This window comes from Amaranthus tricolor, chromosome 7 (assembly GCF_026212465.1).
Source record: "Amaranthus tricolor cultivar Red isolate AtriRed21 chromosome 7, ASM2621246v1, whole genome shotgun sequence".
NCBI classification, from domain to species: domain Eukaryota; kingdom Viridiplantae; phylum Streptophyta; class Magnoliopsida; order Caryophyllales; family Amaranthaceae; genus Amaranthus; species Amaranthus tricolor.
Window position 1 is genome coordinate 7,593,276 of NC_080053.1, and position 26,223 is coordinate 7,619,498.

A 26,223-nucleotide genomic window follows, 5' to 3' on the forward strand; every position below is an offset into this window, starting at 1 on the left:
TTATTTTCTCATTTTCATTAATTTTTTTAAAATTTTTATTTGAATTATCGCTTTCGGGTAATTTGTATTTTTTCTATTTAACTAAATGTTTAAAGTGTTAGATCTTGTCCTGATTAATTATATTGAATTTGATTGATTTACAGGGGATTTATAAGCAATTATAGGGATTGATTTACACAAAATTCAGCACTGTATTTGTTTGGTTACACATACAGGGATGAATACTGAGATTGGTAAAGTACACTCGCAGATTCAAGAAGCTGCAGAAAACGAGGAGGTTACTCCTTTAAAGAAGAAGTTGAATGAATTTGGTGAAGCTTTGACCGCAATAATTGGTGTTTCTCTTTTGGAACATCATTGTGTTTCTCCTTCTCCTGGTTCAGCCTTTTTTAAGCTTTTATTTCTGTCTAAATTTAATTCATGCCGTCAACAATGTTTTCTCCGGCGACAAAAAATCAATTCGCTCTTTCTGCATATACGAATTGATCATTGTCGAGCTTGAGATGAAGCAGCTATGGAAGGAGAGCAGGAAGAGGAAAGGGAAGAGGGAAGAAGAAGAAACTAAACACGGTTAGGTTAAATTCAAAATTTAACGGACATTTAACGGAAAAATCATTAATAGTGTCACGGTTGTAATTAGCATATACTTGGGGGGTACCATTGAAATTAATTGGGGTACCATTGATATTTTGCTATAGTACAGGGGTACCATTGATAATATCCCTTATTATTGTTATTATTATTATTATTATTATTATTATTATTATTATTATTATTATTATTATTATTATTGTTTTTCCATGAACATGGCATGCTTCATCAAACAACTTTTCCTGACACTCCACAACAAAATGGGGTTCCCAAAAGAAAGAACCGAACCTTACTTTAGATATCACGTGCCCTTATATTTTAATCTTATGTCCTTGCTTAATACTGGTCTGAGGCTATTGCTACTTCCAATTATCTAACTAATCGCCTACCCACCAAATCTCTTCAGTTTCGAACCTCTCTTCCTACTTTAGGAACCTTTTGTACGATCCCTTCTTCTCACTCTCTTTCTTCTCGTATTTTTGGGTGTGTGGTTTATGTTCACCTTCCGAAACGAGATAGGTCCAAATTAGACCTCGACCTGCTAAGTGTATCTTTCTTGGGTATGGTGTGATTCAGAAGGATTACCATTGCTATGACCCCCCTCTGAACAAATTATACACAACCATGGATCGTGACTTCTTTGAACATTCTTACTCTTTCACCCAGCCTAGACAGGAGGAGAGTGTTAGTGATGAACTAAGCAGGCTTATCTATCCTTTGGCAAATGGTCGAGACCCAACAGAGCAAGTAGGTATCACTATAGATATTTTCACTGAAACTACAGTTCCACCATCTCCTCAGTCCACTCCAGTCCTTGAGTATCCTAGTAAACAAGAGGAAATAACTGATCCTTCAATTGATGATGCTAACAATAATGTGCCTAGTGATAATGTTCCCAGGAGATATGAGTTACCCCCACGGAGTGCACGGGGTGTCCCTCCAAATAGATATGATCGGAGTTTGAATCTCAGAGATCCTGGTGTCCCATTAAGCAAATGAACAGTGACTAGTTATCTTAGACAACGATTGCCTTCAATGCCTTTCTCTACTCTAGTGTTCTACCGAAAACCACATAAGAGGCTCTCCGTGATCCAAAATGGAAGAAAGCCATGGAAGAAGAAATCTCAACTCTTAAGAAGAATGAAACATAGGAACTGTGCACTTTTCTAAAGGGAAAGAAGATAGTAGGGTGCAAATGGGTGTTTTCGGTTAAATATCATGCAGATGGAACCATTAAAAGATACTAAGCTCGTTTTTTTGCTAAAGGCTATACTCAAACCTATGGAATGGATTATTCTGAAACCTTTTCTCTAGTAGCCAAAATCAACACAGATGCGCTCGTTTTAGAGCACATTTATCTCCTTATTGTAGTGTCGAGTCTTGTGATTTAGAATGATTTTTACACACTTTACGCATGATTTTACATTGTTCTATGTCTCCACGGCATGCTTTCCAAGCCCTACTCAAAGTCCCCGCAAAGTCCAGAAGCCATCTAACACTTCGAAGATTCGATTGGGCCAAAGAAAGCAAGGATTTGACCGAATCCCATCACCATTCGGTCGAATGGTGTAAGATTCGGGTGATTAAAAGTCTAATTCAGACGAATGAAAGTCTAATTCGGGCGAATGGACATTGAACTTCAAGAAAACCTGCTCAAACTCGCTGCAAGCCACGAATGGAGCCCCATTCGGGCGAATGGACTTGCAATTCGAGCGAATGGCCCCTCCAGACAGCGTATTTCTATTTCTTCGCGAGCTAAACTTCGAGGGTTTTTAGGACTTTTACCCGTTTTGTTCTCGGGCTTATAAATACCCCCTTGTATCTGAATGAACCCTATGCCTAGTGTGGGTGCCTTTGTGCCTCACTCTAGAACATCATTCCTTTACTTGTTTTCTTAGTTTAAAACCTGAAATTAGTTTTATGTTGCTTTCTTCTTCATTCAAGCACTTCATTACTGTAAGTTTCATTCATTTATTGCTTTCATATCTTTCTTGCTATTATTTATACTTTCCTTTAATGCTTTCTTAGTTTAGATTAAATGCTTTCTTGTTCTTCAATTCATTTAATGCTATCTTTATTGCTTTCTTGCCTTTCATTTTATTCATGCTTTCTAGAATAAATTTATTGCTTTCTGTGTTTATTGTTTTTGGTTTTAATATGTTTGAGTAGTTTCTTTAGGGGTTTTAGATTGGAGAAACCTTAGGTTTGGTCTTGTCTTCAATATTTAGGATTAAGGTTGAGGTAGATGATGACTCTTGATAGATAATCGATTCGAATCGTGTCCTGCCACTCCTTAGGAGACATAGGGCGATTATAGGTTTTTTGTGTGGCTTAAAGAGTCACAAACTTCCTCTCGCTATCTAGAGTGTCTTGATTGATTGTCGTTCGATCTCCATTAACCTAGCTTATATTTATTCTCAATAGATCTTCCTAGGGTGGACCTAGTATATTCCCCGCTAGTCTTTCATTCTTTAGTTGCGCTCTTCATTCTTGTCATTAGTCTAGTTCATCCACCAACCAACTTTCCATAGAACTTTTCCACATCATGTCTTTAGTCTAGCATCCCTTGTCCTTGTCGTTCGACCCCCGACTTACAATTACACTCATTGTAGTAGTATTAGGGTGATTATAAATATTGTTTGCATATCCAAGGCTTTTAGTATTAACGACGTGCGAAAAGCCCGTTATCAAAATGGCGTTGTTGTTGGAAACAAGGTGGTTTGTTTAGATTTTAGTTTTGGCGTGGTTTGTGAATATCTTTTGTTTTTAAAATTTTTATTTTTCTTCATGGCTTGCCATCCCTTATATCAATACAAGCATGACTCTATTTGGAGATTCTTTGTTAGATATGAGGATTTTCTCCCTTATAAGCATAGTGTTGAACAATGGAAAATTTGCCTTGACCTTTATAAGGGTTTAAATAGCGAAACTAGGGAATTAGTGGATGATGTTAAATTTAATGCATTCCTTGAACAAACCTTGATGCTTTGTTTGAATTTCTTTAAATGGTTGGCCAAGGATAACTTTAAGAAAGAATATCTCGGTTTTTCTCCCCTTAAGGTTCCACTAGCCTACCCCTTTACCGATTTCATTTATAGTGATACACCAATAGCGAATGAGTTGGAGAGAATATGGAGTGTTAACCAGTTGAAAAGGGCTTTTTAGGAGAACCTAGGTACCCATGACCACCTTGTGTCTTTGGTGCTAGACCATGACCAAGGACTCCCTTGCTCCGTTGCTTACTCCCCCCCATCTCTTGATGATCTACTTAAGGATGAGTTTTATGATAATATATACGATTGGGAGAAGTTTTCTCTCTCGTTCCTTGTGTTAATGCACCACCCACCTGTGAGGTTCTTGTTGAGGTGTTTTATATACCTCACATTTATGAACCCCTCACATATGTGCATGATCATCCGGCTAGTGAACCCAATGACTTAGAGGTAGACATGCCCTAGATTGAGGAGTCTCAAGTACACACCCTCACTGTGTCTTCTGTTGAGTCTCACCCTACACCTTTTAGTCATTGTGAGCTGCTCCCTATTACCCTCCACCATGTTCATCTTGATGCTTGTGATATCTTGCCAGTTGCGTCCCTCCCCCTCCCTTTGTTCGCTTTTCCTTCGGTGTAACACCCCGATATTTTTCCGATTATATTAAATGATTTACTAGTAATATTATTATTATTATTCTTTTTAGAAGAGTATATATTTTTTTTGTTATTGGGTTAGACCATGACATTTCAACTCTTTAAGGCAATTAAAACCATTTTAAGCCAAACCTTTTTTTTCCTTAACCTATCTTTAATTTTTAAAAAAGAAAAAAAAAGAGGGAAATTGCAAGGGTGGCCGGCCATATGGGATCTTTGGGAGGATTTTGTAACTTCCATTTAGGTAATTGAAAGGTTAAGGCAATTATCACATAATAAAATCTCATATTTTTCCTTAATTGCTTTCTTACCTTGTATCCTTTCATTTCAAAAACATTTTTTTTGCAAGAAAAACCCACTCAAACTCCCTCTATTCCTCACGCCTAGCATCATCATTTTTGGTTCATCAATTGGTGTTTTGTTCTTGTGCAATTGTGAGTAAATTCTTAATCTAATTTTATTTTTAAGTGATTAATTTAAATTTCTATGATTTTTATGTGTGTTATTTTATAATTTATGATTAGTTTATGATTTAAAATTCATGTATGAAAGTGTGATGAACTTTTCTATCTAAATTAATGTATGGGTTTTAGGGTTTTAGATATGTTTATATGTGTGTGAAGGATTTGTTTGATGGATGATTGTAAAGTACATATATATATAAAAAAAAAATGGATGCTCATAGAAAAAAAAAGTATGTGGTGTTAGAAATTTATTTTTATTGATTAATAGGAGGAATTTATAATGTTGGTAGAGAAATATATATGTATATATATGATGTGTGTGTGTGTACATTTGTGTAAAAAGAATTATTTTTGAGAAAAAAAAATTAATTAAAATTAATTTCGTAGATGGTCATGAAAATTATGTAAATATTGTTGTTTAGATTTAATAGGAAATAAAGCATTGAAATTTATATTTTTGTGATAAAAAAAAAAAATTGAAATGACAAAATCCCGTAGGTTTTGAAAATGGTGAAAAAAATGTGTTTTTGGAACATTTTTGGCTTTGAAATTAGGTTAAAAATACTTATACTATGTTATAAATTATAGAAATTGGTACCCGGGGGTTTTGACGCCTTCCGGACGCAACGATGAAGTCGGATTTTCAGTTTGACAGTTTTAAGTTGTGTTTCTGGACAGATTATGTATGTTGTCCTGTTTTGTGTGTTTACCATGTTATAGTATGTGATGGATGTTCATGATGTGTGTGGTATTTTAGGTGTGGGTGTAATTGTGTATGTGTGTTATGGATGATTTGAGGAAAATGTGTATGTGTGCTTATTTCCCGAATACGATTGAACCTTGTAGGAAGTCGATTCGTGACCGGGAATTGATAAAGGCGCTTGAGAGTTGGTTATCTTGCTTAAGGTATGTACACGCAGCGAAGTTCACATTTAGACCGATGTATCATATAATAATGGTATACAAAAGTAAAGTATGGATATATAGTATGAATAATGTTATCTTTTCGAATAAATAATTTTGATATATTGTTTTGATAAGCAGAGGTAGTATGACCTCACTAACCTTAAAGTGGACGTAGTATGACGTCAATTGGTGGAAATGAATTACTCGCGGTATATGGGGGCATTATGAGCCACCGCGGGGGTATGCATACTTAACCATAGGCACCGAAGTAAGGCGAGTGTCTATGGTAGAGACTTGCTTAGGGGTTAGCTTCCCCTAATGTAATGTCTCACCTATGGAGATTGGAGTTGTACCGGCAGTATGGCTGGATAGTACAGCAGTATGGCTGACTAACCTTTATATGAAAATAATTATTCTTTATTAGCATGATCGAAGCGTACTTTTCTGCGAATTGACAGTTATTGAATTAAGTCTTTCTCTTGTTGTAATTAATTATTTGTTATGCGACGTTAGCTGACGTGTACTTTTGGTCTTAACGACCCTGCGATGATGTTGTTTCCTATCTGGGCAATGACTAGCAGTAAGTTAAGTTGTAGGTCTGGGGAGTGAGGATTGTCTCTTGGAGAAATAAATCGTTAGGATACAGAAGTCTTGATAAGAACTTCTAATAAAGTTTAAAGAATATTTGGTTTCATGAGGCGATTTCGTTCTCAAGTTGTAATAAGTAGATTTAATTTTTCGTTCTTATCCGCTGCTAAGAATTTCTTATATCTAGTAGTTCATAATAACACTAATAGAACTCGATCCGCAAGCTTCCCTTAATTTCACATCCGTTTTTAACTGCATTCTAGCATCCTGGTTTGACTCAGACGATATATACTCGTTTTTAAAAGGTCATCTTCTCTTTTCGTACGATCCGAGTTATTCCGAGATGTTACATTCGGTATTTCATTTCGTTATGAAAAGTCAATCTTTGTTTTGCTTGTTCTTTTCTTCTTTCTTCTCTCTCTCTCTCTCTCTCTCTCTCTCTCTCTCTTCCACTCCCTAACTTCTGCTGTTGTGGGTAGTGAATTTGACAAACTCCTCCGGAATTTGAGTCACTATATATTGAGTCAGGTCTAGCTAATGACCTTAAAGAAGCTCTGGTTGGGAGGCAACCCAACTGTAAATATTGTTTTCGTTTCATTTTTTGTTTTTCTTTATTGCATTACGTTTTTGTTAGTCAATGCTCACATTTGGTTTGTAGTGTTGTTTGTTATAACTTGCAGATCCAAACGACCATTAGCGTTGATCCTCCACAAAATTTATTTATGATTGATTTGATGAAGTTCAGAGGGTCAATGCTAATGGTCCCGGGAGGGTGAGAAAGAGGAGAAAGAAGGCTCAAAAGAGCAATACATCAAAAATTAAAAATATAGCTTCACCCTGGCCTTGTGCTTATTGCCTCCACTTTTTCCAAGGAGCGGAGAGTTGTTTGATCACTATGATGGTGGTAAGGGTAATGCTAGGTGTGAAAGCCCTCCTAGCCATGGTATGACTTTCTTCCCTCTTTATTATTGGCTAATGTTTGTGTGTGTTGGGTATTGTTATAATCTTGTTGATCATTGTTTTAAACGACTAATCTTTGTCTTTTCTCTCCTTCTTTTCTAGGGACTAGCAAAGGCTTGGCTTGGGGGAAAGTTGGTCAACACTATTGTCACCATTACCCATTTGTTTGTGCAATTAGTGTCATATAGTTCTAGGTTAGTGCATGGAATGTGTTATTTTGTATATATTTTGCATGTTCACCTTGCATTCATAGCATACTGTATATATATTGCATATTCATGCTTTGTTTTTTTGGGTTCAATGAAAATGTTTTGAGTTGTGAAATTAGCATGCAAGCTTCTGGTGTATACATTCGTGGTCTTATGCATACTCATATTTTCCTAGCCCTATGCCTGTTTTGGGACCAAGTAACTGATTATTTTCCACCTAACTTGGGGGATCTGGGTTTGCTTGGTTGGTGGCTTGGATGACTACCTATTGAGGCACATTTCGACTAGCCGGTCAGGATTGAGTCTTCTTGGACTCTTTTGTGAGTTTCATGCTTTTAAGTGCTATTTAGGGAGTTTAAGTATTGTGTCTTTTCTCCTCCAGCATAGTTTGCTTTTCCAAGGGCCGGGGATGATAACATGTTTGTTAGATTTAAACTACATAGCCAAATAGCCAACCATGGACATTGAATTGACCTTTGGTTAAGCCAAGTTGTTGCCTTTACCTTTTCTTTTGTAGCCACACTATTTGACTCCACATGAGCCAAATGTTCTCTCTCTTGACCTAGAGGATAGCTAAGTGATGGTGGTGTTGGTGTGTATTGCATTATGACGGGGGCATTTTGGTTAGTATAGTGGTTGTTGGTTTATCTGACTCTATTCATTCATATTTTGCTCATATTTTCTCTCCTTTTTCCTCTTAGTTTAAAACCCTAGATTAGTTTTATGTTGCTTTCTTATTCATTCAAGCACTTCATTATTGTAAGTTTCATTCATTTATTGCTTTCATGTCTTTCTTGCGTTTATTTATGCTTTCCTTTAATGCTTTCTTAGTATAGATTTAATGCTTTCTTGTTCTTCAATTCATTTAATGTTATCTTTATTGCTTTCTTGCCTTTCATTTCATTCATGCTTTCTAGAATAGATTTATTGCTTTCTATGTTGATTGCTTTTGGTTTTAATATGTTTGATCGAGTAGTTTCTTTAGGGGTTTTAGATTAGAGAAACCTTAAGTTTAGTCTTGTCTTCAAAGTTTAGGATTAAGGTTGAGGTTGATGATGACTCTTGATAGATATTCGATTCAAATCTTGTCCTACCACTCCTTAGGAGGCTTAGGGCGATTATAGGTTGTTAGTGTGGCTTATAGGGTCACAAACTTTCTCTCGCCATCTACAGTGTCTTGATTGATTATCGTTCGATCTCCCTTGACCTATCTTATCTTTATTCTCAATAGATCTTCCTAGGGTGGACCTAGTCTATTCCCCGCTAGTCTTTCATTGTTTAGTTGCGCTTTTCATTCTTGTCATTAGTCTAGTTCATCCACCAACCAACCTTCCATATAAATTTCCCACATCAAGTCTTTAGTCTAGCATCCCTTGTCCTTGTGGTTAGACCCCCGACATACCATTACACTCGTTGTAGTAGTATTAGGGTGATTATAAATATTGTTTGCATAGCCAAGGCTTTTAGTATTAACGACGTGCCACAAGCCCGTTATCCGATAGCATCCGAGTTCTTTTCTCTATAGCAGCAAACAAAGATTGGCCGCTATACTAGTTTGATGTAAAAAATGATTTCTTGTATGAAGAAATTGAAGAGGAGGTTTATATGCAAGCATCACCCAGATTCTCACATGAATACACAATCAAGGAGAAGGGCATAGACTAAGGAAAGCATTATATGGTCTAAAACAATCTCCTAGAGTATGGTTTAAAAGATTTACTGCAGCTATGAGAAAGTTTAGAAACAAATAGAGTAATTTTGATCATACCCTGTTCCTTAAGAAAAAAGATGGTTGAATCACATGTCTAGTTATTTTTGTCAATGATATGGTCAATAGAGGAAATGATGCAAAGGAGATTAGTGAGCTCAAAAGACAATTATTCCTTGAATTCAAGATAAAAGATTTAGGGAATTTGAAGTACTTCCTAGGGATAAAAGTCCTAAGATCGAAGACATGGATCTTTATCAATCAGAGAAAGAATATTCTTGATCTCTTGGCTGAAACAGGGATGAAAGATTGCAAACCAGCAAAGACACCTATAGTGACTAATCATGGACTTTAATTTATTGAAGGAGCTGAAATGAAAACTCAAGACCAATATCGAAGAATGGTAGGGAAACTGATCTATGTACCACATACAAGGCCAGACATTACTTATGCTATGAGTGTCGTAAGTAGGTATATGCATCTCCCTCAAGTGCAACACATGGAAGTAGTGATGAGAATCTTAAGGTACTTAAAAGGAACCAGTAGTAGGGGAATTCTCTTTAGAAGAAATCAGCACCTAGATCTTGTGGCCTGTACTGATGCATTTTGGGCTGGAGATCGAGATGATAGAAAGTTAACCTCAGGGTACTTTACTCTAGTAGGTGGTAACTTGGTTACTTGGAAGAGTAAGAAGTAGAAGGTGGTAGCCTTATCTAGTGCTGGAGCGGAATGCTGAGGAATAGCAAAAGGGAACACAGAAATCCTCTGGATTTGAAAGTTGTTAGATGAACTAAACTGCTAGCAGAAAGAAGCATGTAACAAAGCAGCTATCAACATATCTGAAAAACCAGTCCAGCATGACCGGACAAAGCATGTTTAGATTGACAGACACTTCATCAAAGAAAAACTGGAAAAGAAGATCATCAGCCTACCTTTCATCAGATTGAAAGATCAACTAGCTGATATTCTCACTAAAGCTGTATCATCAGAAGCTTTCAACACCATTCTGTGCAAGTTAGGCGTTTATGACCCTACGATCTAACTTGAGGGGGAGTGTAGGAATGTATAATATTTTCAATTCTTATTTCCTTAATTAATGTATAGGATTATATCATTATTCTTATTTCCTTTCTTAGCTTCTCAGAATTCCTGTATAAATTAAGGGCTGTATTACTCAAAATGATCAAGAAAAACAATATTCATAAACCCTAAATCTGCGTTCTTAAATTCTTCATGCTCGTTAGGATACTGACTATTTTTTATTTGATGGTTGGCTATGTTGCAAATAGAGGTGTTCAACGGGGCGGATCGACCCAATGGGTCAAGGGTCGAGTCAATTTTAACAGTCATGAACGAGACATGTCATTAATAGGTCGGGTTAATATTGGGCTTAACTATAAAGGGTCTTAAAAGGGTCATTGAAGGGTTGGGTCCTATAAGGGACATAACAATCTATAATACAAAAATTTAATCATATACACTGCCATTTACTCATTTAGTCTTCCACATACTACTTATTTATTACTTTTCCTCCTAACCATTTTTCTGCTTATTGTCCTCAACCAAATTAATTTTAGAGTTTTTGATTTTTCACCCAAAATTTTTCTACCAAGAACCCTAATATTGCAAAACCCACTTTTCACCTTTTGCGAATTTCAATCGATTAATCGAGACTTTGAAGGATATTATGAATTCATATTCATCTCATTGAAGGTATGCTTTTCGTATTTCTTTCAAGTTATGATTTCGAACCTCTTTTTTTTTTTTTTTTTTTTATTTTGCATATTGTCGGTTTTTCAATTCGTAATTTGTATGATAATTCTTTCAATAGAAAGATTCATTTAGAGAGTTAGGGAAGCATCAACTATAGCTTCCGGAAATTATTGAACTATGTTATCTAAAAAGCATCAATTTTTTAATGGATTTGAAGACGGTAGTCATAAATTGCGGCATGTTAATTGACAATGTTTATTTTTCTGTAAACTGATTACTCTTATTGATATATCACTTGAAAGCTTATAACACTCTATAAACTGATTTATTGTACTTGATTTGTTATGTTGGTTGATTTAATTTTCATTGTAAACTTAGTCTTAGTAATCTTTCTTTATTGAGTATTGTTATTGTTATTGTTATTGTTATTATGATTAAATAAATTCTTAACGGACTGAGCTCTGGTCAAATAGGCTTTGATCGGCCCGGCCTATCCCAGCCCGTTAATATTTGGCAGTAACCGGGCCCAGCATGTTCTGATAAGACTTTGACCCGTCCCGGAATGTCAAGGAGCTCTGGTTGCAAACTAACAAATCTCAAACTTCTTCCTGGACAGGAGTGAGCGGGTAATCAAATAAAAAATTGTCAGACGAAAATGGAGTTTGAGACGATAAAGAAGTACTTGGAAAAACCCGCTAAAGATGGCGAACCCACTAAAATCCACGAACTTCCATTAAGATTCTTCGATCCTTTCATCATCCATGGCGTTCATATTGATCACATCGAATCTGGTCGTGTTCTCTGCTCCTTTAATGTCCCTCCACGTCTTCTGGTATGTGCTTTTCTTTTCTCGTTTCTGACTAGTTTTGAAATTATGGTTTATGATTTAATTTTGAAATTCTTCTTTACAGTTTAATTTTGAAATTAGGTTTATAATTTAGGTTTCAAATCAGGGTTTATAATCTAATTTTGCAATCAGGGTTTATCCTTCAAATTTAATTGAGTCTATGATTTAATTTTGAAATTAGATTTTTTAATTTAATTTTGGAATTCGGTTTTTCGATATTTAATTTTGAAATTAGGGTCTATGATTCCATTTTGATTTCCGGAATTTTGAGAGTGAAATGTAGAACACTGCTAATACGTTGCACGGAGGTGCAATCGCGGCATTGGTGGATTTGATTGGATCGGCTGTTATCTTCACTGTTGGAGCTCCGTCTACTGGTGTTTCTGTTGAGATTAACGTCTCTTATCTTGATGCTGCATTAGCCAATGTATGTAATCTCTGAATTTTGGAATTTCTGGGAAATTAAAGAATTTTTGTTGGTTTTGTATTGTTGATGAAATTGTTTTGCTTTTCAATATTTTGGATGTTTGGTGCATACTTATAATGCTATGGATGAATTCATTTGGTGATTTTATAAAATGTAAGGATTATTTATCATTGATTGTCCCAAAAATGTTGCATACTTACATTGCTGCTTTGTATGATTAGCATAGCCAATTTATTAGTTTAGAGTCAAGATTAACTTAATTTTTTTAGAATGGATTAGAACTTGATTGAACCTATCTTTTTATGACTTGACCAGTAAAAAAAATGCGAGAGTAAATTTTTTGAGCAAAACTTGTTAGAACTAAACGGATTCTGTATGGTCGTCCACGCAAATTCAAATAAACTAAATTTTTTTGAATAAAATTAAATCTTTTAGAATTGAATTTAGCTTATAAGAAATGAAAATAAGTCAAGAAAATTGCTCTTTGAAGTAGAAATAAAGTCATAATATGTTTTTTAAAATAGCAAATTGTTTCAGCATAAGTTTATTCTGATTCAGAGACTCCAGTTCCGAAAAGTTTAGAGGGATTCAGGTGAAGAAATAGAGTCTGGTTGTTAGTTTTTGTTTATATGTCTTCAATAGTCTTTTATATGATTACAATATCTTGGTGAAACAATCTTGGTATAGGAGCATAATATTAGTGTTTTGATTGTACACTAAATCATCACCGTACAAGTTTGATTGTACAGGAGGAGATTGACATTGAAGCTAAGGCTCTACGTGTTGGGAAGTCCATTGCGGTAGTTAGTGTAGAATTCAGGAAGAAAGGAAGTGGAAAGATCATAGCTCAGGGACGTCACACCAAGTACCTTCCAATATCCAGCAAACTCTAGAATTGCGTTCAAAAGTAGTGTTCTAGGTTCATTAGTTTCTTATTACACTGTAACCGAAACAAATATCAATTGTGTACGGTATTTATATTTAAGATTATTCAGTATGATGCCCAGAAATGCTTGTCTGTTTATACTGTGTAAGATTGACGTGACAAATATATGTATGTGAAGTTTACATTCATTTTCGATTCTGTTTGAGTTTCTTTTTCAGTTTTTCGTGCAATAGTTTTGTGTATCTAAGCAATCAATGGTTCAGAGTTCAGAATTCAAACTGTTGCTGTTGTTTAAATGGAAGTATCACAAAGAGGCTTTCAGATTCCATATCTTATCTGGTTCAGTACAGCAATAAAAATGGGTAATATATAAGTAACAAACTGCAAAAATCAGATCTTCAGTAGATTGAACGGCTCTTGAGCTAGTTTTTGTCAATATTCTTAAATGAAAAGATTAATTAGAAAATTCTAATGGCATTTAGCTTCTATAGAGGACATCTCCAGAGATTCAACTGCATCCTCCCAATTTATAATGCTTCTCATTGTTCTCCTTCCGCCACCTCTGTTTCCCTTTCTCATCATGGTAACAAATTCTCCATAATCTATTTGACCATCCTGAAACATAACATTCACATATTAAGACTATAAGAAAACTATCTGAGGACGTAAATATTTGTGCACCCTATAATATTTTCTAGAGTATTTTTTTTTTCTGGGTTAGGTTCTTATCGCAAAACTCTTTAATCCCTACTTGAAATTATTGACACTTATTAAAATTTAATTCAGTTTTACTTTGTCCTGATTGACCCTTATGGGAGCTTATATTAGTTGTATTTTGAACTTTGATAGCCTTTATCTATCTTGATTGATCTTTATGGAATTTTATTGTAGTTGTACTTTGAACTTAGCTAGCGCTTATCTGATTTAGAAAAAAGTATGAAAATATTGTTCATCATTTGAAAAGTACTTACATGATCTTGGTCGACCTCCTTGATCATTTCGTCCAGGTGGTGATCACTGAGTCCGAGTTCTTTGCAGGCTAGCTGGAGCTCGTCAATGGTTATATAGCCGCTGCCATCTTTGTCAAAATACGCAAATGCAGATGCCAAGTTCTCCTCTCTCTCCAATTTGTTTAAGTGCAGGGTAGCAGCTACGAATTCTCCATAGTCTATGGTTCCATTTTCATCCACATCGGCCTACCAACAGGTAAAGCATCCTTGAGTTAGAATTTTAAGATAGAATCATCAGTATTGTTCATGCTTGCTTATTAGGACGACTTCTCTTACTGCATGCATGAGATCCTCAATTTCAGATTCCTTTATCTTTGAATCAACCCGTCGCAGGCCATTTCTCAACTCATCAAATGTTATACTTCCACTTTGGTCCTTGTCTATCTTTCTGAATAGCTCCTTCAAACCACCAATTTCTTCTTCAGAAAGTCTCTCAGCTATGACCTGCAAAAGAAATGTAGTTTATCAACTGGAAGATCATGCTAATAGTAGTGCTTGCATAGAATTGACTTATTTTATGTTCTTATTTTACTCCTAGCATTGGGTTTGTTCTTGTAATTATAATATGTAGTCTGTGTTTAGCAGTGATATGTAGGATTTGCGAGACTATGACACTTTATTACACTTCAAATTTGAACTAACTCCCTAAATCCTCAAATGCAAACCGGTACTTATTTTTCGGCCTAGAGTCTCATATTATGCATCTTGAAATGGTACAAATTAATCTTTACTCGACAGGCCATCTTCTTAATCTTGTTCATGGCGGAAAACTGCTTGAGGCGCGATAAAACAGCTGAATCAAGAGGCTTGTCAGGTACATTTGTGTCATCGACAATCCATGGATGACCTGTTAAAAAAACCTTTATTATTCAGATGCCCTTGCCATGAAAGATTTGTTAACAAATCGTAGGAAGAGGAAATTGACAGGGCAAGCCCGGAAGGAAAGTGAGATGTCAAGTCTTACTAAGCACTTGATATGCTGTCAGTCTTTTCTTGGGATCTTTGACAAGCATCTTTCTTATTAAATCTTTAGCACCCCCAGAGATGCTTGGCCATGGTAGTGTCTCAAAATCGATCTTTCCTTGCAGTATCTGCCTGAATATTCCTGCATCAGTTTCTGAAAATACACAAGCAGAAAAGCTTCTGTCAGAAGTACTTCTATAAGCCAACCAGAACACTGAAAAACTTGCAGTTGCTGCAATCCTGAAGCTTGCACTGCATTTCAGGCCTTAATTTACCTGCCCAAAAAGGAGGAACTCCACTAAGTAAGATGTACAATATAACACCCACACTCCAAACATCAGCTTCTGGGCCATAAAGCTTGTTCAGTACTTCTGGTGCAACGTAGAATGGACTCCCAACCACATCACTGAAGGTATCTCCTGCATAACAAAAACGAGCACGAATATAGTTTTTGTTGGCTTGGGTGAAAAAGCAGTACTTTTTGCGGTGGTACTTTGCATGGTTACTGTGATACTTCAGATGGTTTATTTATTGGTAACAGAAATTCAGTATCCTTACTAGTCCAGAAAAAATGAATACAATATAAAAATAAATTTTGCAGATTTCCAATGAGTGGGATAGACTAGGTATGATGATGATGATAATGATGATGATGATGATATCTTTATGAAAACAAAACACAATACTCTATCCGTAGTGCAAGTTCTGTGCAACATGCTTTCTGACAGCATAGGTTTTATTAATGCGAACAAATGTATTCTGTAGGATAACATGAGTGCACGATGCTTTTTTTAAACTAATTTTTTGAATTTATAAATTTTTTAAATTGATATTTTTTCCCATTTTGAAATGTTCAAAATTTTTGCCTTTGAGTTGCAAAACTCAAGAATATGTCTTTAACATAGTTGAACTAATGCTAGATCTATGATATCTTTATGAAGTTAGTTCATTCTGGTAAAAAGAGGGTTACAGATTGAATTGTGCCATTGTGTCTTCTTAAGTCATTAAATTCAATATCAAAAAAGGTTTTAAAATTCAAAAGCTTAAATAAACTAACATATGCTTTATTTACCTGCATTTTCATTTCCCTCAGTTACTTTTGATACAGCATATACTTCTATTTTGTGGAAACAAATGTTTGATTTAACTCTCATTTCAAAATTCTACAGAGAAATAGAAGAAAGGAGAGCAAGCAGGTAAAAATGCAAGAGTCAACTGTAAATCACCTGGCTGATAAAACACAGAAAGACCGAAATCTGTAGCTTTCAGAGGAGAATCCTCTGCAGTACTCTCAAACAAGAAGTTTTCAGGTTTGAGATCTCTATGAATTACCCCCAATGAATGACAAGCTTCAACAACACCTACAATAGTCTTTATTAACCGAGCCGCTTCTCTTTCACTATAGAGCCCTTTGGCTACGATTCGATCGAAAAGCTCTCCACCTTCACACAACTCCATCACCAGATGAACATGAAGGGAATCCTCATAAGTTCCTTTTATGGTTACAACATTCGGGTTCTCGGCTAAATGATGCATTATCTGAATCTCCCTCCATACATCATCACAATCTTCCCTACACAAAAGCTTCCTTTTGGGTATTGATTTGCAAGCATATTTTTTGCCTGTAGAGTTTTCTGTGCACAAGTATGTGGTTCCATATTGACCTTGGCCAAGCTTTTTGCTTAAGGTGTAAAGATTAGTGATGTTTTGGGTTTCATAAGGCAGAACTGATGTGGGTTTTGAGAATCTCACTGAGCTGGCTTTGTTGAATGTCATGGTGCTGATGGTCTAGTCTGTTTGAAATTGGATCAAAAACCCAGAAATTGAAGATTGAAGAGATATTTTACAGGTTGGACTTTGGAGATTTTTATGTGTAGATGATGATTAGTTATTAGAATAGAATTGATTTGGTTAGTTTAGATTGCTATTAAATATTATTTGTATTGAACCGGGTTGAATAATCTTTATTAGTGACTGTTTTTCACGATTTATATAGTTGATTCTATATTGTTATAAGTGGATTTAGATCCTTGTAGTTAAGGCAAGCAAGTTGTGAGGGTAGGTCAGAAATTTCATGTGGGGTAACATATATTTTATTAGAAAAAATACAATCTGAATGAATATATTATGAATTAAACATAACAATTTGGTATGGGTCTCAATTTTCAAGTAATATTAAAATTTGAGTTGAGAATTTTCAATTCACATTCAAAAGCGTGCTAATAACTAAAAAGAACATGAACTGTGTCTTCATGAACTCTTTTTTCGTGTATTTTTTTTATCCAAGTCATCACGTGCCCTATAAACTTGTTGGCTTGCTGCTATGAACATGATGGATTACATTACTAGTTTTACTTTATATCCATGTGCGAGTGAAATAACCTTATATTGGTTTGGGGTTGTTTTTAAGGGAGTACGTGGAGTTTTTTTAGTGTAATAAATTTGGTGTTAAGGATTGTTAGAATTGAGATTTTATGTAGGATTGTTGAGGAGCTAGGATCGAATTGTAGGATCATATATGATGTATAATCTGTGGGACAAAGGTCAAAGAACTTTCGTAAGATAATCAAGAAATACTCACTTGAATTATCGGGATATGTAAGTAAGGAATACTCAAATCAACTTACTAGGGTGTGAATTAACTCAAGGAACACTCAACTTAAAAGTTAAATTTACTAAAATATATGAAATAATAAATTTTTAAGGTCATCAAACATGAGATCAAACTCAATATTTGACTTAAACCAAGTCAAAGAATAAAAAAACAAGCATAAGCTTCTAACTTGTTGTTTTAAATCGTCATAATCTGATTATAACTATTGATTCATATACTTCTATGTGGTCTTGTCTTAAAGGACAATTGATAATTATCTACTTCTTTGTTTCCTGTTCTTGGATTTCAAAGCTTGACTTTTTCGGAGAGTGCTTTTATGTCATCGATTAGATTGTTAAGATTAGTGTGTGAGGAGCCTCCTTCGCTTGGTGTGATATTTTATCCCTGGATCTTCTAAGTTTATCCTTGCTTCCATCCATCAATTCATTGATCATCCTCTTGACTGTTATTCTGTCGCATGTATGCTTCATGTCCAGCCCAACTCTCCAAATTTCACTTACATATCGACTGTTCACTTGTTGCTCTGCAAAGTAAGGCCAACAAAGCATTGGCACCCCAGCTATTATGCTTTCTAGTGTTGAGTTCCACCCACTGTGAGTTAAGAACCCACCAACTGCTGGATGATTCAAGACTTCGTCTTGTGGGGCCCATTTCTCTATGTACCCTCTTTTCTTACTCCCCTCCACAACTTTCTCTGAAGAGGAATCATCAAGTCCACTTCCCACTACGAAATCTGGCCGTACCACCCATAGGAAACTCTGATTGTTCTGCACTAGTCCTGCCTAAACTTACAAAGACAACAGATTTGGCTGGCTTTTGATCCAGTCATGATTTGCAGCTTTTATCTACCTTTTCATTGCTCAGTCTGTACTTTAGGTGTGCATGTACTGGCCCAATGGAGTAAACCCTTGAGAACTGTGATCTAAAAAAGAGTGGATGAGCTTCTCTAGATCCTCAAATGTATTCAGAATCATCGAATGAGCGTTTTTGCTTCTCTGCACCTCTTCTGTGAAAATTGCTCGAGGTCGCTACAAGAAGCCATGTCTTGGTCTCAGCAGAAGCTAGGAAGGTTGCGGTAACGAAGGAAACTACTCATTCCAGGTAAATTCTTCACTAGTTCATCCATTTGCTCATTAGCTATGCAATTCAAGGAACAAAAACAAAGATCATAAAGCAATAGCTTTTGGAAATCAATTGTTATGCATAATATTAAGGGTCTCAAAGAATCTTGGAAGAGTTTTAGAAATTCAAAATATGGATTGTAGGCTACTACAGCCTCAAATGATGAAGATATAAGGAGGTTAAGATTTTCGCTTAAGGGAATGATTAATAATGCAGGCCAAAGAGACACAACTCAATTTTGGAATGATTCGTGGTGCAATTCAAAACCACTAAAAGAAATATTCCTAGGACTATTTCAAATATCAACACAATAGCATAAGTAAATACAAGAGTGTGGTGTATGTGAAAACGCTTGCCAAAAACCGTTACGATGCTAAGAACAATACAAACAACAATGAACAAAACAACGTTTGACAATGTAAGCTAATCAAAAGGACACAAGGATTTAAGGAGGTTCACCCAATGATGGCTACGTCCTCCGTGGTGTGTAGTTTCTGTTTATATTATATCAAAAATGAGTATAAACAACACTTTTAAATAAAGAATTACAATTGAGTAAGAGATAAAAACAAAGGTTATGTGTTTGGCTTAGGGGTTGTGTTTGATGTGTTTGATTTGTGAGTATGAGAGCCCTATATATAGTACTAGATACTAGAATATCAATAGCTCACTTGATTACATAGTTAATATTGAGTAATGAATAATATGAAATAACTCTAAGAACTTGAAAGGTCGAAAAACAGCATCCCATGCATATCAGAGGATCCGATCGATCGAAACAGGGAGCTCGCTCGGTCGAGCGAGAATCAGCAGCATTCTGGAGCATTCTGTCTGACCGCTCGACCTACCAAAATGACTCGCTCGGTCGAGCGGGTAGGTCGAGCGACCTTTCTGATCCTTCTGTCAGAATTCTGATCGAGCTACCATAAATCAAGTCCCTTCTTCTTCTTCATTAATCTTCATTAACACCCATAATTCATCATGAATACTCTCCACATAATTACATCCATTTGCATTCCACAAAACCAAGAGTCACACCCATGATTACACACTTTAACTTGTGCACTCAAGTCACACATACCATTTATAACAGTATGGATTAGGGAAGTATGGGAGTGGAAATTGGAATGGAGAAGAACCCTTTATGATTGGGGAAAGGGAGATGAAAATGGTTCAAGGGCTTTGATCTTATCAAACACCCCTAGATGAGCTAGGCAAGATAGTGTGGTTTGAAAATGCTCATTAAATGGATCTTTCTCTACTAAAAGCCTACAATAAAAGATCAATGAAGCCAACATCCCATGTATAACCTAAGGTACAACTAATTCTATGACTTGCAATGCTTAACAAATTAATTGCAGGTGAGTTCCTTAAACATATTGGTATTTTAGACCACACACAACCATTGTGTCCTTTTTGTAATCTTGAAAAGGAAATAGTTATATATATATATATATATATATATATATATATATATATATATATATATATATATATATATATATATATATATATATATATGTATATATATATACATATATATATATATGTATATATATATACATATATATATATATGTATATATATATACATATATATATATATGTATATATATATACATATATATATATATGTATATATATATATATATATATATATATATATATGTATATATATATATATATATATATATATGTTATATATATATATATATATGTATATAGATATATATATATGTTATATATATATATATATATATATATATATATATATATATATAGATATATATATATATATATGTATATATATATCCTTTTCACTCTCAACTTCACATGGAAACTATATATATATATATACTTTTCACTCTCAACTTCACATGGAAACTATGGATAATGATATGCAATGGTTGGGAATTAAAGGAGTTTAATATGAGATGTGCGATATATTCGTACTTCATGGATCGGACTTGCAAGGTTGAGAAAACTTAAGAAGATTTGGAATTTCATATTGTTGTATGTAACATGGCGCATTTGGTACAAGAGAAAGAAATCAAGTCTGAAAATGCAATACCTGTAAGGGGCCAATCTTTCCTAAATTGAGGTTTAATATAATACGATAGTAAATAATGCAAAAAATGAAAGTCTAGTAATTGGCCGAGCCGTTATTCTTGCGGAAAAACAGTATTTACAAAAAAAAACTTAAAACATTAAAATATAATTTTACATATCACATCTTACTTTAATACATTATTATAGTTACTACTACCTAATATATAAATTACATAGATCCTATAGCCTAATATCACATAGAAGATACATTAGCTTCTTAAAAGTCATCTGCTCCCCAAAATAAGGGAACAACTAGTGAAAAAAGATCAGCTACTAAGTCGAGTATAAAAATTTACAACAATAATACAAGTATAGAAATATGTGCATTGAAATAAGTAATATGCAAAAATATGTACATCACGATAAATAATATTCAAGGTGCTTTCTGTAGTATCGTGATTCATTTTTATGTTAAATTCATCATTAAACTTCGCTCATTGACTGATATTACATTTTAGTCTTCAGTTCGTTTTGACATTTTTACTAAGTGTCATTAACTTAAACATCAATCATATACATTTTAAAATATTCCAACTTATAAATGATCTTTCATTTATTTTTATTTTCTTAAAAAATCTTAAATAATAAAATAGAATAAGAAAACATTAGATTAAGTTGGTATAGTTGATTTAGCTAAAATACAATAATATTATTATATCGAGAAAAAAATAAAATTCAATATAAATTCCTTTTCGAAAACTAATAATTTAAACCTAAAATTTTTATTAAAGAGAAATAAATTATTAAATAAAAATAATCAAGAACTTAGAAAAAAAGATTGCAACTAATATATTAATATATTCTTAATACTTATAAGTTAGCTCGTTGGGCCTCATTAAATTGTTGGGATGAGATATAATCTAACGATAGTATTCTTTGAATTTCTAATGTTGTTATGCTTATTATTAAAACTTATATAAGCCTACTACCTCTATAATAATAATAATAATAATAATAATAATAATAATAATAATAAGTTTATCGCTTTACACAAGTTATTTTAGTAGGCATGATGTATTGGTTTATAAGACATGGGCCACGTTATATTTTGTCATTTGCTTCACAAATATTATGCTTCAATCTTACTTCTTCAAAGGCAAAACATGCCAGGCTATAACAGTAAACACGTTGGCTTGATTTTGATACCTTAATTAAGCACTTTATCTATGCTTAATTTGAGCATTACATGTTTTTATGCTTGGAAACAACCAGCCATTTTCACAATTTTATTAGTCCTTTCATCATCATTAGTTATGAACTATACTTTAAAAAAAATCAATTAAATTAAAGAAAAATAAATATAAAATGATACTCCCACCGTTCAAAGTTGTTCCAAAAGAATATTCTTTTATATTCAATAATAAATTTAATTGAGAAGAAATGGAGATCATAAGTATTAAAACATATTAAAAGAAAATTAACGAAATAAATATGACGATCGCAATCATTAAAAATATATTAAAAAAAGTTAGTGGGAAATATGTAAGTATCATAAATATTATAAAAATTTTAAAATTTAGGCAAAATATGTAATGGTCATAAACATTAACAATATATTAAAATGGGGATAAATTAGGTCAATTATGTCTAAATTTTATGATATACATAGAAAAATTTTTTAACAAATAAAATAGTCTAAAATAAAAAATACAAAACAGTTTGTGATAAAGCGAAATCAGTACTCCCTCCGTTCCTATTTGTTCTTCCTATTTGGGTATTTCACAAAGATTAAGAAAAAGAGAATCTTTGGTGGTAGTGGGTATTATTTTAATTATATAATAGTGGAAAGTAATGAGTGTATTGGAAGTATGAGGTTGTAGTGGGTATTATTTTAATTAAATAGTAGTGTGAAGTAATGATTGTATTGGAAGTATGAGAGAGAAAATAATTATAAATAAAAGAAAATGGGTACATTAAAGGAAAAGGGGATTTTAAGGGGTAAAAGTGAGATAAAAACTTTTTAAAAATAGAAAGTATTTTAAAGTGGAAGAACTTTTAAAACTACCCGTTATAATAATGTGGAAGATCAAAAAGGACGGAGGGAGTAAAAGATAATATACGATGCCCTTGATTTAGAGGCACTATGCATTTCTGCATGAGCACCTTTGCGTGTTTATCCCAAAAATGGCTTCTAACAATAAAAGTACTTGGCGTGATAGAAAAGCTGACAATAATTATAATTATTTTTATTAGTTTAGAAACTCGTATAATCACGATATTTTTAAAGTTTTCATGATTATATATATTATAATTATCAAATTTAATTTTTAATATTAAAATGTACTCCAACCTATTTACTTTAAGTGTCTCATATACTTTATACATTTTATTTAATACACTTATATAATTCTTAATATATTTAATTATGTATATCCAAAAATTATAAAAAGTTGATATCAATAAACTTTACTTTAAAACGAATAAAATAAAATCACGTTTTACTATGTTTTAACTTATAAAATTAATAATAAAATATAATTTAAGAGTAATAGATGAACGATATCACAAAAATAAATGGGACACTTAAGATGGATAAGAGGGAGTAATATTTGATACAATAGTATTTGAAGAGTATATAAAAACTACTAAAATTGAATATCATACTTACTAGTATAGGAACTCATGCAATGCACGAATTTCTAAGTATAAAATAAATAAAAGTATAGCTTCAAAACTTAATGCGAGTTTAGTATTATATTATGGTGATTAAATTTATCAAACATATGACTCTTATAAAGCAAATATTATAGAAAAAATTACCGTGAATAATACAAACTTTCACTGATTTTTCCTTCAATAATAGGAACTTTCGATTTACCCTCAACATTACCAACTTTGATATGTATTTCCCTAGAGCATTCTTAACTTGTTGTTGACCTACAATTATATGTTAAGTTGCCCAAAAAAAGAAAATACAAAAAATAAAATAAAAAATAAAAAAAAAGTGAAGAAAATGAATTCCTCACCATACCCCTTCCCTATCCCCTTCCTAACCCCCAGCCCGCATCCTCTACCGGTACCACCATTCCTCACTCTCTGTCACTCCCATTTCCCATCCACTTTCAGCCACTACCACCTTCATCAAAGCCCACCACCAAAACCAACTCCCTCATCCCTTGCGTAGCCCCCATCCCCCTTTACTCACAACCACCATCTAAGCCTTCCCTCCACTCCACCACCCCCAATCAACCTTCCCTGAACAGTGCCCTGTGCGGCCTCCCTTACCTCTTTTTCCCTAACGCGACCCCAACAAACAACCACCATAACTACCCACCCTAAATACGAATCACCATCATAACCATCTCAAATTCGAACCAATATAATCTTTAATCTACCTTTTTACCACCAAATTCGACCACCACTATTAAATTGGTGTTGCAGATATAGAGTACTAGGTCTCGTTGGGTGGGGGGCTGCCGTCGCAGGGGGAGGGAGAAGGGGAGGGGGTGGTGCACTGGTGGAGATTAAAGAAGGGAGTTGATATTATTTTTATTTAAATTTAATTTATCCTGTTTTAGGAAAGAATCACCTATTTTACTGGTTGCATGTGAATTTGAATGCTATGGGAAAATATACCTCAAAATTGGTATTATTTAAGGTTAATCAAAAGTTCCTATTATTGTAGGAAAATCAATGAAAGTTCACAATCATTTTTATTAAATTCTAGGTAATGTATATAGAATTGCTATAATAAATTATATCAATACTTTACTTATTTAGCTACAATTTAAAAATCAATTCTAAATTGGGTAAATTAAATATCATCCAATAAAATAATTTTATTTGTTAAGACTCTTTAAAAATGACATTTGTCATTTTTTAGTATTTTTATAAGTATGTATGATTTATCGAATACATCACTTTTATTAAATTCTAGGTTATGTATATAGAACTGCTACAATAAATTACATAAATACTTTACCTATTTAGCTAAAATTTTAAAAAAATCAGATTCTCAAGTAGATAAATCAAATATCATCTACTAAAATAATTTTATTTGTCAATGTTCTTTAAAAATGACATTTGTCATTTTCTAGCATTTTTATAAGTATGTATGATTAAAATTTGTAATCTATTTTTTCGTTCTATAAATAAACGTATTATTGCTAATTTATTTTTGTTTAATAAATATCGCAATTAATAAATTTAATTATTCCACGTGGTATATATCTTTGTGATGATGCCACATTAAATTTTCCAATTAATTTGGTTAATAATATAATTTTTTATTTTTTGTTTTATAAAGTGACAATCATTATCGCTTTTATTAGCACTAATCCGAATTGCTTAGACTTGGTAAGCTAGTCTGAATTGTTGGACTCATTCAAATAAAACTAAATTGAACTTATTAAAGCATAATTAATGATTTGATCAAAAGTGAATTAAATGTGAGGGTGAACAGCATGGACTGGAAACTTAATTTCTAACTTTAAAAAATTATAACTTTAACATCCATAATTAATAATACAAATCATTGAAAATGGTCTCTATAAGTAATTATCTTTTCAAATCGATCCAAAAAAAATTAAAAAACACGTAAAAAGTGATTTAAAAAATCATAAACACATATTTCACATACAATAATTACATATTTAACCCACACTATATATCTACTTCAAATGATCCGGTTCAACTAATTTTTAGCCTTTGTATGGCAAGACACCATGAATAATGGATACATAATTATTTTTGAAACTCACCTCCCTAAAAAATAAAAGTGTTTCTAATTTATATTTTTCAATAACGGTCAGGATTATATGTAAAAGTTTATTATTAAGTAAACGGTATTTGTATATAATTACTCCAAAATATACTTTTTATTATGTAATTGTTATATTTAAACATATATAGAATTTTTGTTATTATATACTACTTCCTATTAGGTTAATAGTCGCATTTAGTTTTTCACACTTGTCGAGTTAATATTTTACCCTCAATATCTCTAATTATTCTTAATTAAACATTAAAAATTGTTGATATTAATAATTCTTCCATTGAGACGAATGACACAAAATTTCATGCGACTATAATTTAACTTATAGATTAAGAATAAAATACAAATTTAGAGTGATATATAAGTGAATAATGACCAAAAATAAATAAGACTACTAGCTTAATTAGGAGGAACTATAAGTTAAATAGACCTATACCACTAATCCCGGATGTTTAGTACGACATAACATGGTTTGTTCGTCTTAAAAAATTTTAAAACTATCGTATTGTGTTTATATGCTCAATAAAAATATTTAATTTACTCGTTAGAGCATAATATTTGATCAATAATTTGAATTCAAATTGTTTCACTTGAATTTTTATTTGGATAATAACTTTAACACGTTCAACTCAAGAACGACCATTACATACAATAATTACCAATAAATAAAATATAAAGAAACATGTAAGTATAACTTATTACCATAATTAAATTACCAAATCTAGCTAGGTTTAAAATAGTCTA

General features: G+C 33.2%; 2 protein-coding genes and 1 pseudogene across 4 annotated transcripts; 1 reads left to right on the forward strand and 2 right to left on the reverse strand.

Annotated features, from left to right (window-relative positions):
• Positions 1 to 10,566: 10,566 nt before the first annotated feature.
• LOC130817714 (uncharacterized) lies at positions 10,567 to 13,136 on the forward strand. Of its 2 annotated transcripts, none has more exons than XM_057683568.1 (4): positions 10,567 to 10,788; positions 11,262 to 11,620; positions 11,919 to 12,062; positions 12,812 to 13,136. In XM_057683568.1, the coding sequence occupies exons 2-4, from the start codon at positions 11,444 to 11,446 to the stop codon at positions 12,953 to 12,955; spliced, it is 465 nt and encodes a 154-aa protein (XP_057539551.1). In that variant the 5' UTR covers positions 10,567 to 10,788; positions 11,262 to 11,443; the 3' UTR covers positions 12,956 to 13,136. The 2 variants fall into 2 exon arrangements, with proteins under 2 accessions (XP_057539551.1, XP_057539552.1); XM_057683569.1 differs by having other exon boundaries at positions 11,405 to 11,620.
• Positions 13,137 to 13,240: 104 nt separating this feature from the next.
• LOC130817713 (calcium-dependent protein kinase SK5-like) lies at positions 13,241 to 16,931 on the reverse strand. Of its 2 annotated transcripts, none has more exons than XM_057683567.1 (7): positions 16,148 to 16,931; positions 15,187 to 15,340; positions 14,923 to 15,098; positions 14,690 to 14,805; positions 14,235 to 14,402; positions 13,920 to 14,144; positions 13,241 to 13,563 (listed from the first exon to the last, which is right to left on the reverse strand). In XM_057683567.1, the coding sequence occupies exons 1-7, from the start codon at positions 16,695 to 16,697 to the stop codon at positions 13,417 to 13,419; spliced, it is 1,536 nt and encodes a 511-aa protein (XP_057539550.1). In that variant the 5' UTR covers positions 16,698 to 16,931; the 3' UTR covers positions 13,241 to 13,416. The 2 variants fall into 2 exon arrangements, with proteins under 2 accessions (XP_057539550.1, XP_057539549.1); XM_057683566.1 differs by having other exon boundaries at positions 13,244 to 13,563; positions 14,923 to 15,075; positions 15,197 to 15,340; positions 16,148 to 16,930.
• An 839-nt stretch (positions 16,932 to 17,770) lies between these two features.
• On the reverse strand, positions 17,771 to 23,896 carry LOC130818443 (7-deoxyloganetic acid glucosyltransferase-like; annotated as a pseudogene).
• Between the last annotated feature and the right edge of the window lie 2,327 nt (positions 23,897 to 26,223).

What these genes read in the sequence shown, in the direction of transcription:
- LOC130817714 (XM_057683568.1), top strand. Translation starts at nt 11,444, where the DNA reads ATGGAGTTTGAGACGATAAAGAAGTACTTGGAAAAACCCGCTAAAGAT. An exon ending in ATGTCCCTCCACGTCTTCTG is followed by an intron (nt 11,621 to 11,918) that starts GTATGTGCTTTT and finishes AGTGAAATGTAG; the next exon opens with AACACTGCTAATACGTTGCA. An exon ending in TTGATGCTGCATTAGCCAAT is followed by an intron (nt 12,063 to 12,811) that starts GTATGTAATCTC and finishes TTGATTGTACAG; the next exon opens with GAGGAGATTGACATTGAAGC.
- LOC130817713 (XM_057683567.1), bottom strand. Translation starts at nt 16,697, where the DNA reads ATGACATTCAACAAAGCCAGCTCAGTGAGATTCTCAAAACCCACATCA. An exon ending in TTTTGGGCAGGTAAATTAAG is followed by an intron (nt 15,099 to 15,186) that starts GCCTGAAATGCA and finishes TTCTGACAGAAG; the next exon opens with CTTTTCTGCTTGTGTATTTT. An exon ending in GACAGCATATCAAGTGCTTA is followed by an intron (nt 14,806 to 14,922) that starts GTAAGACTTGAC and finishes TTTTTTTAACAG; the next exon opens with GTCATCCATGGATTGTCGAT.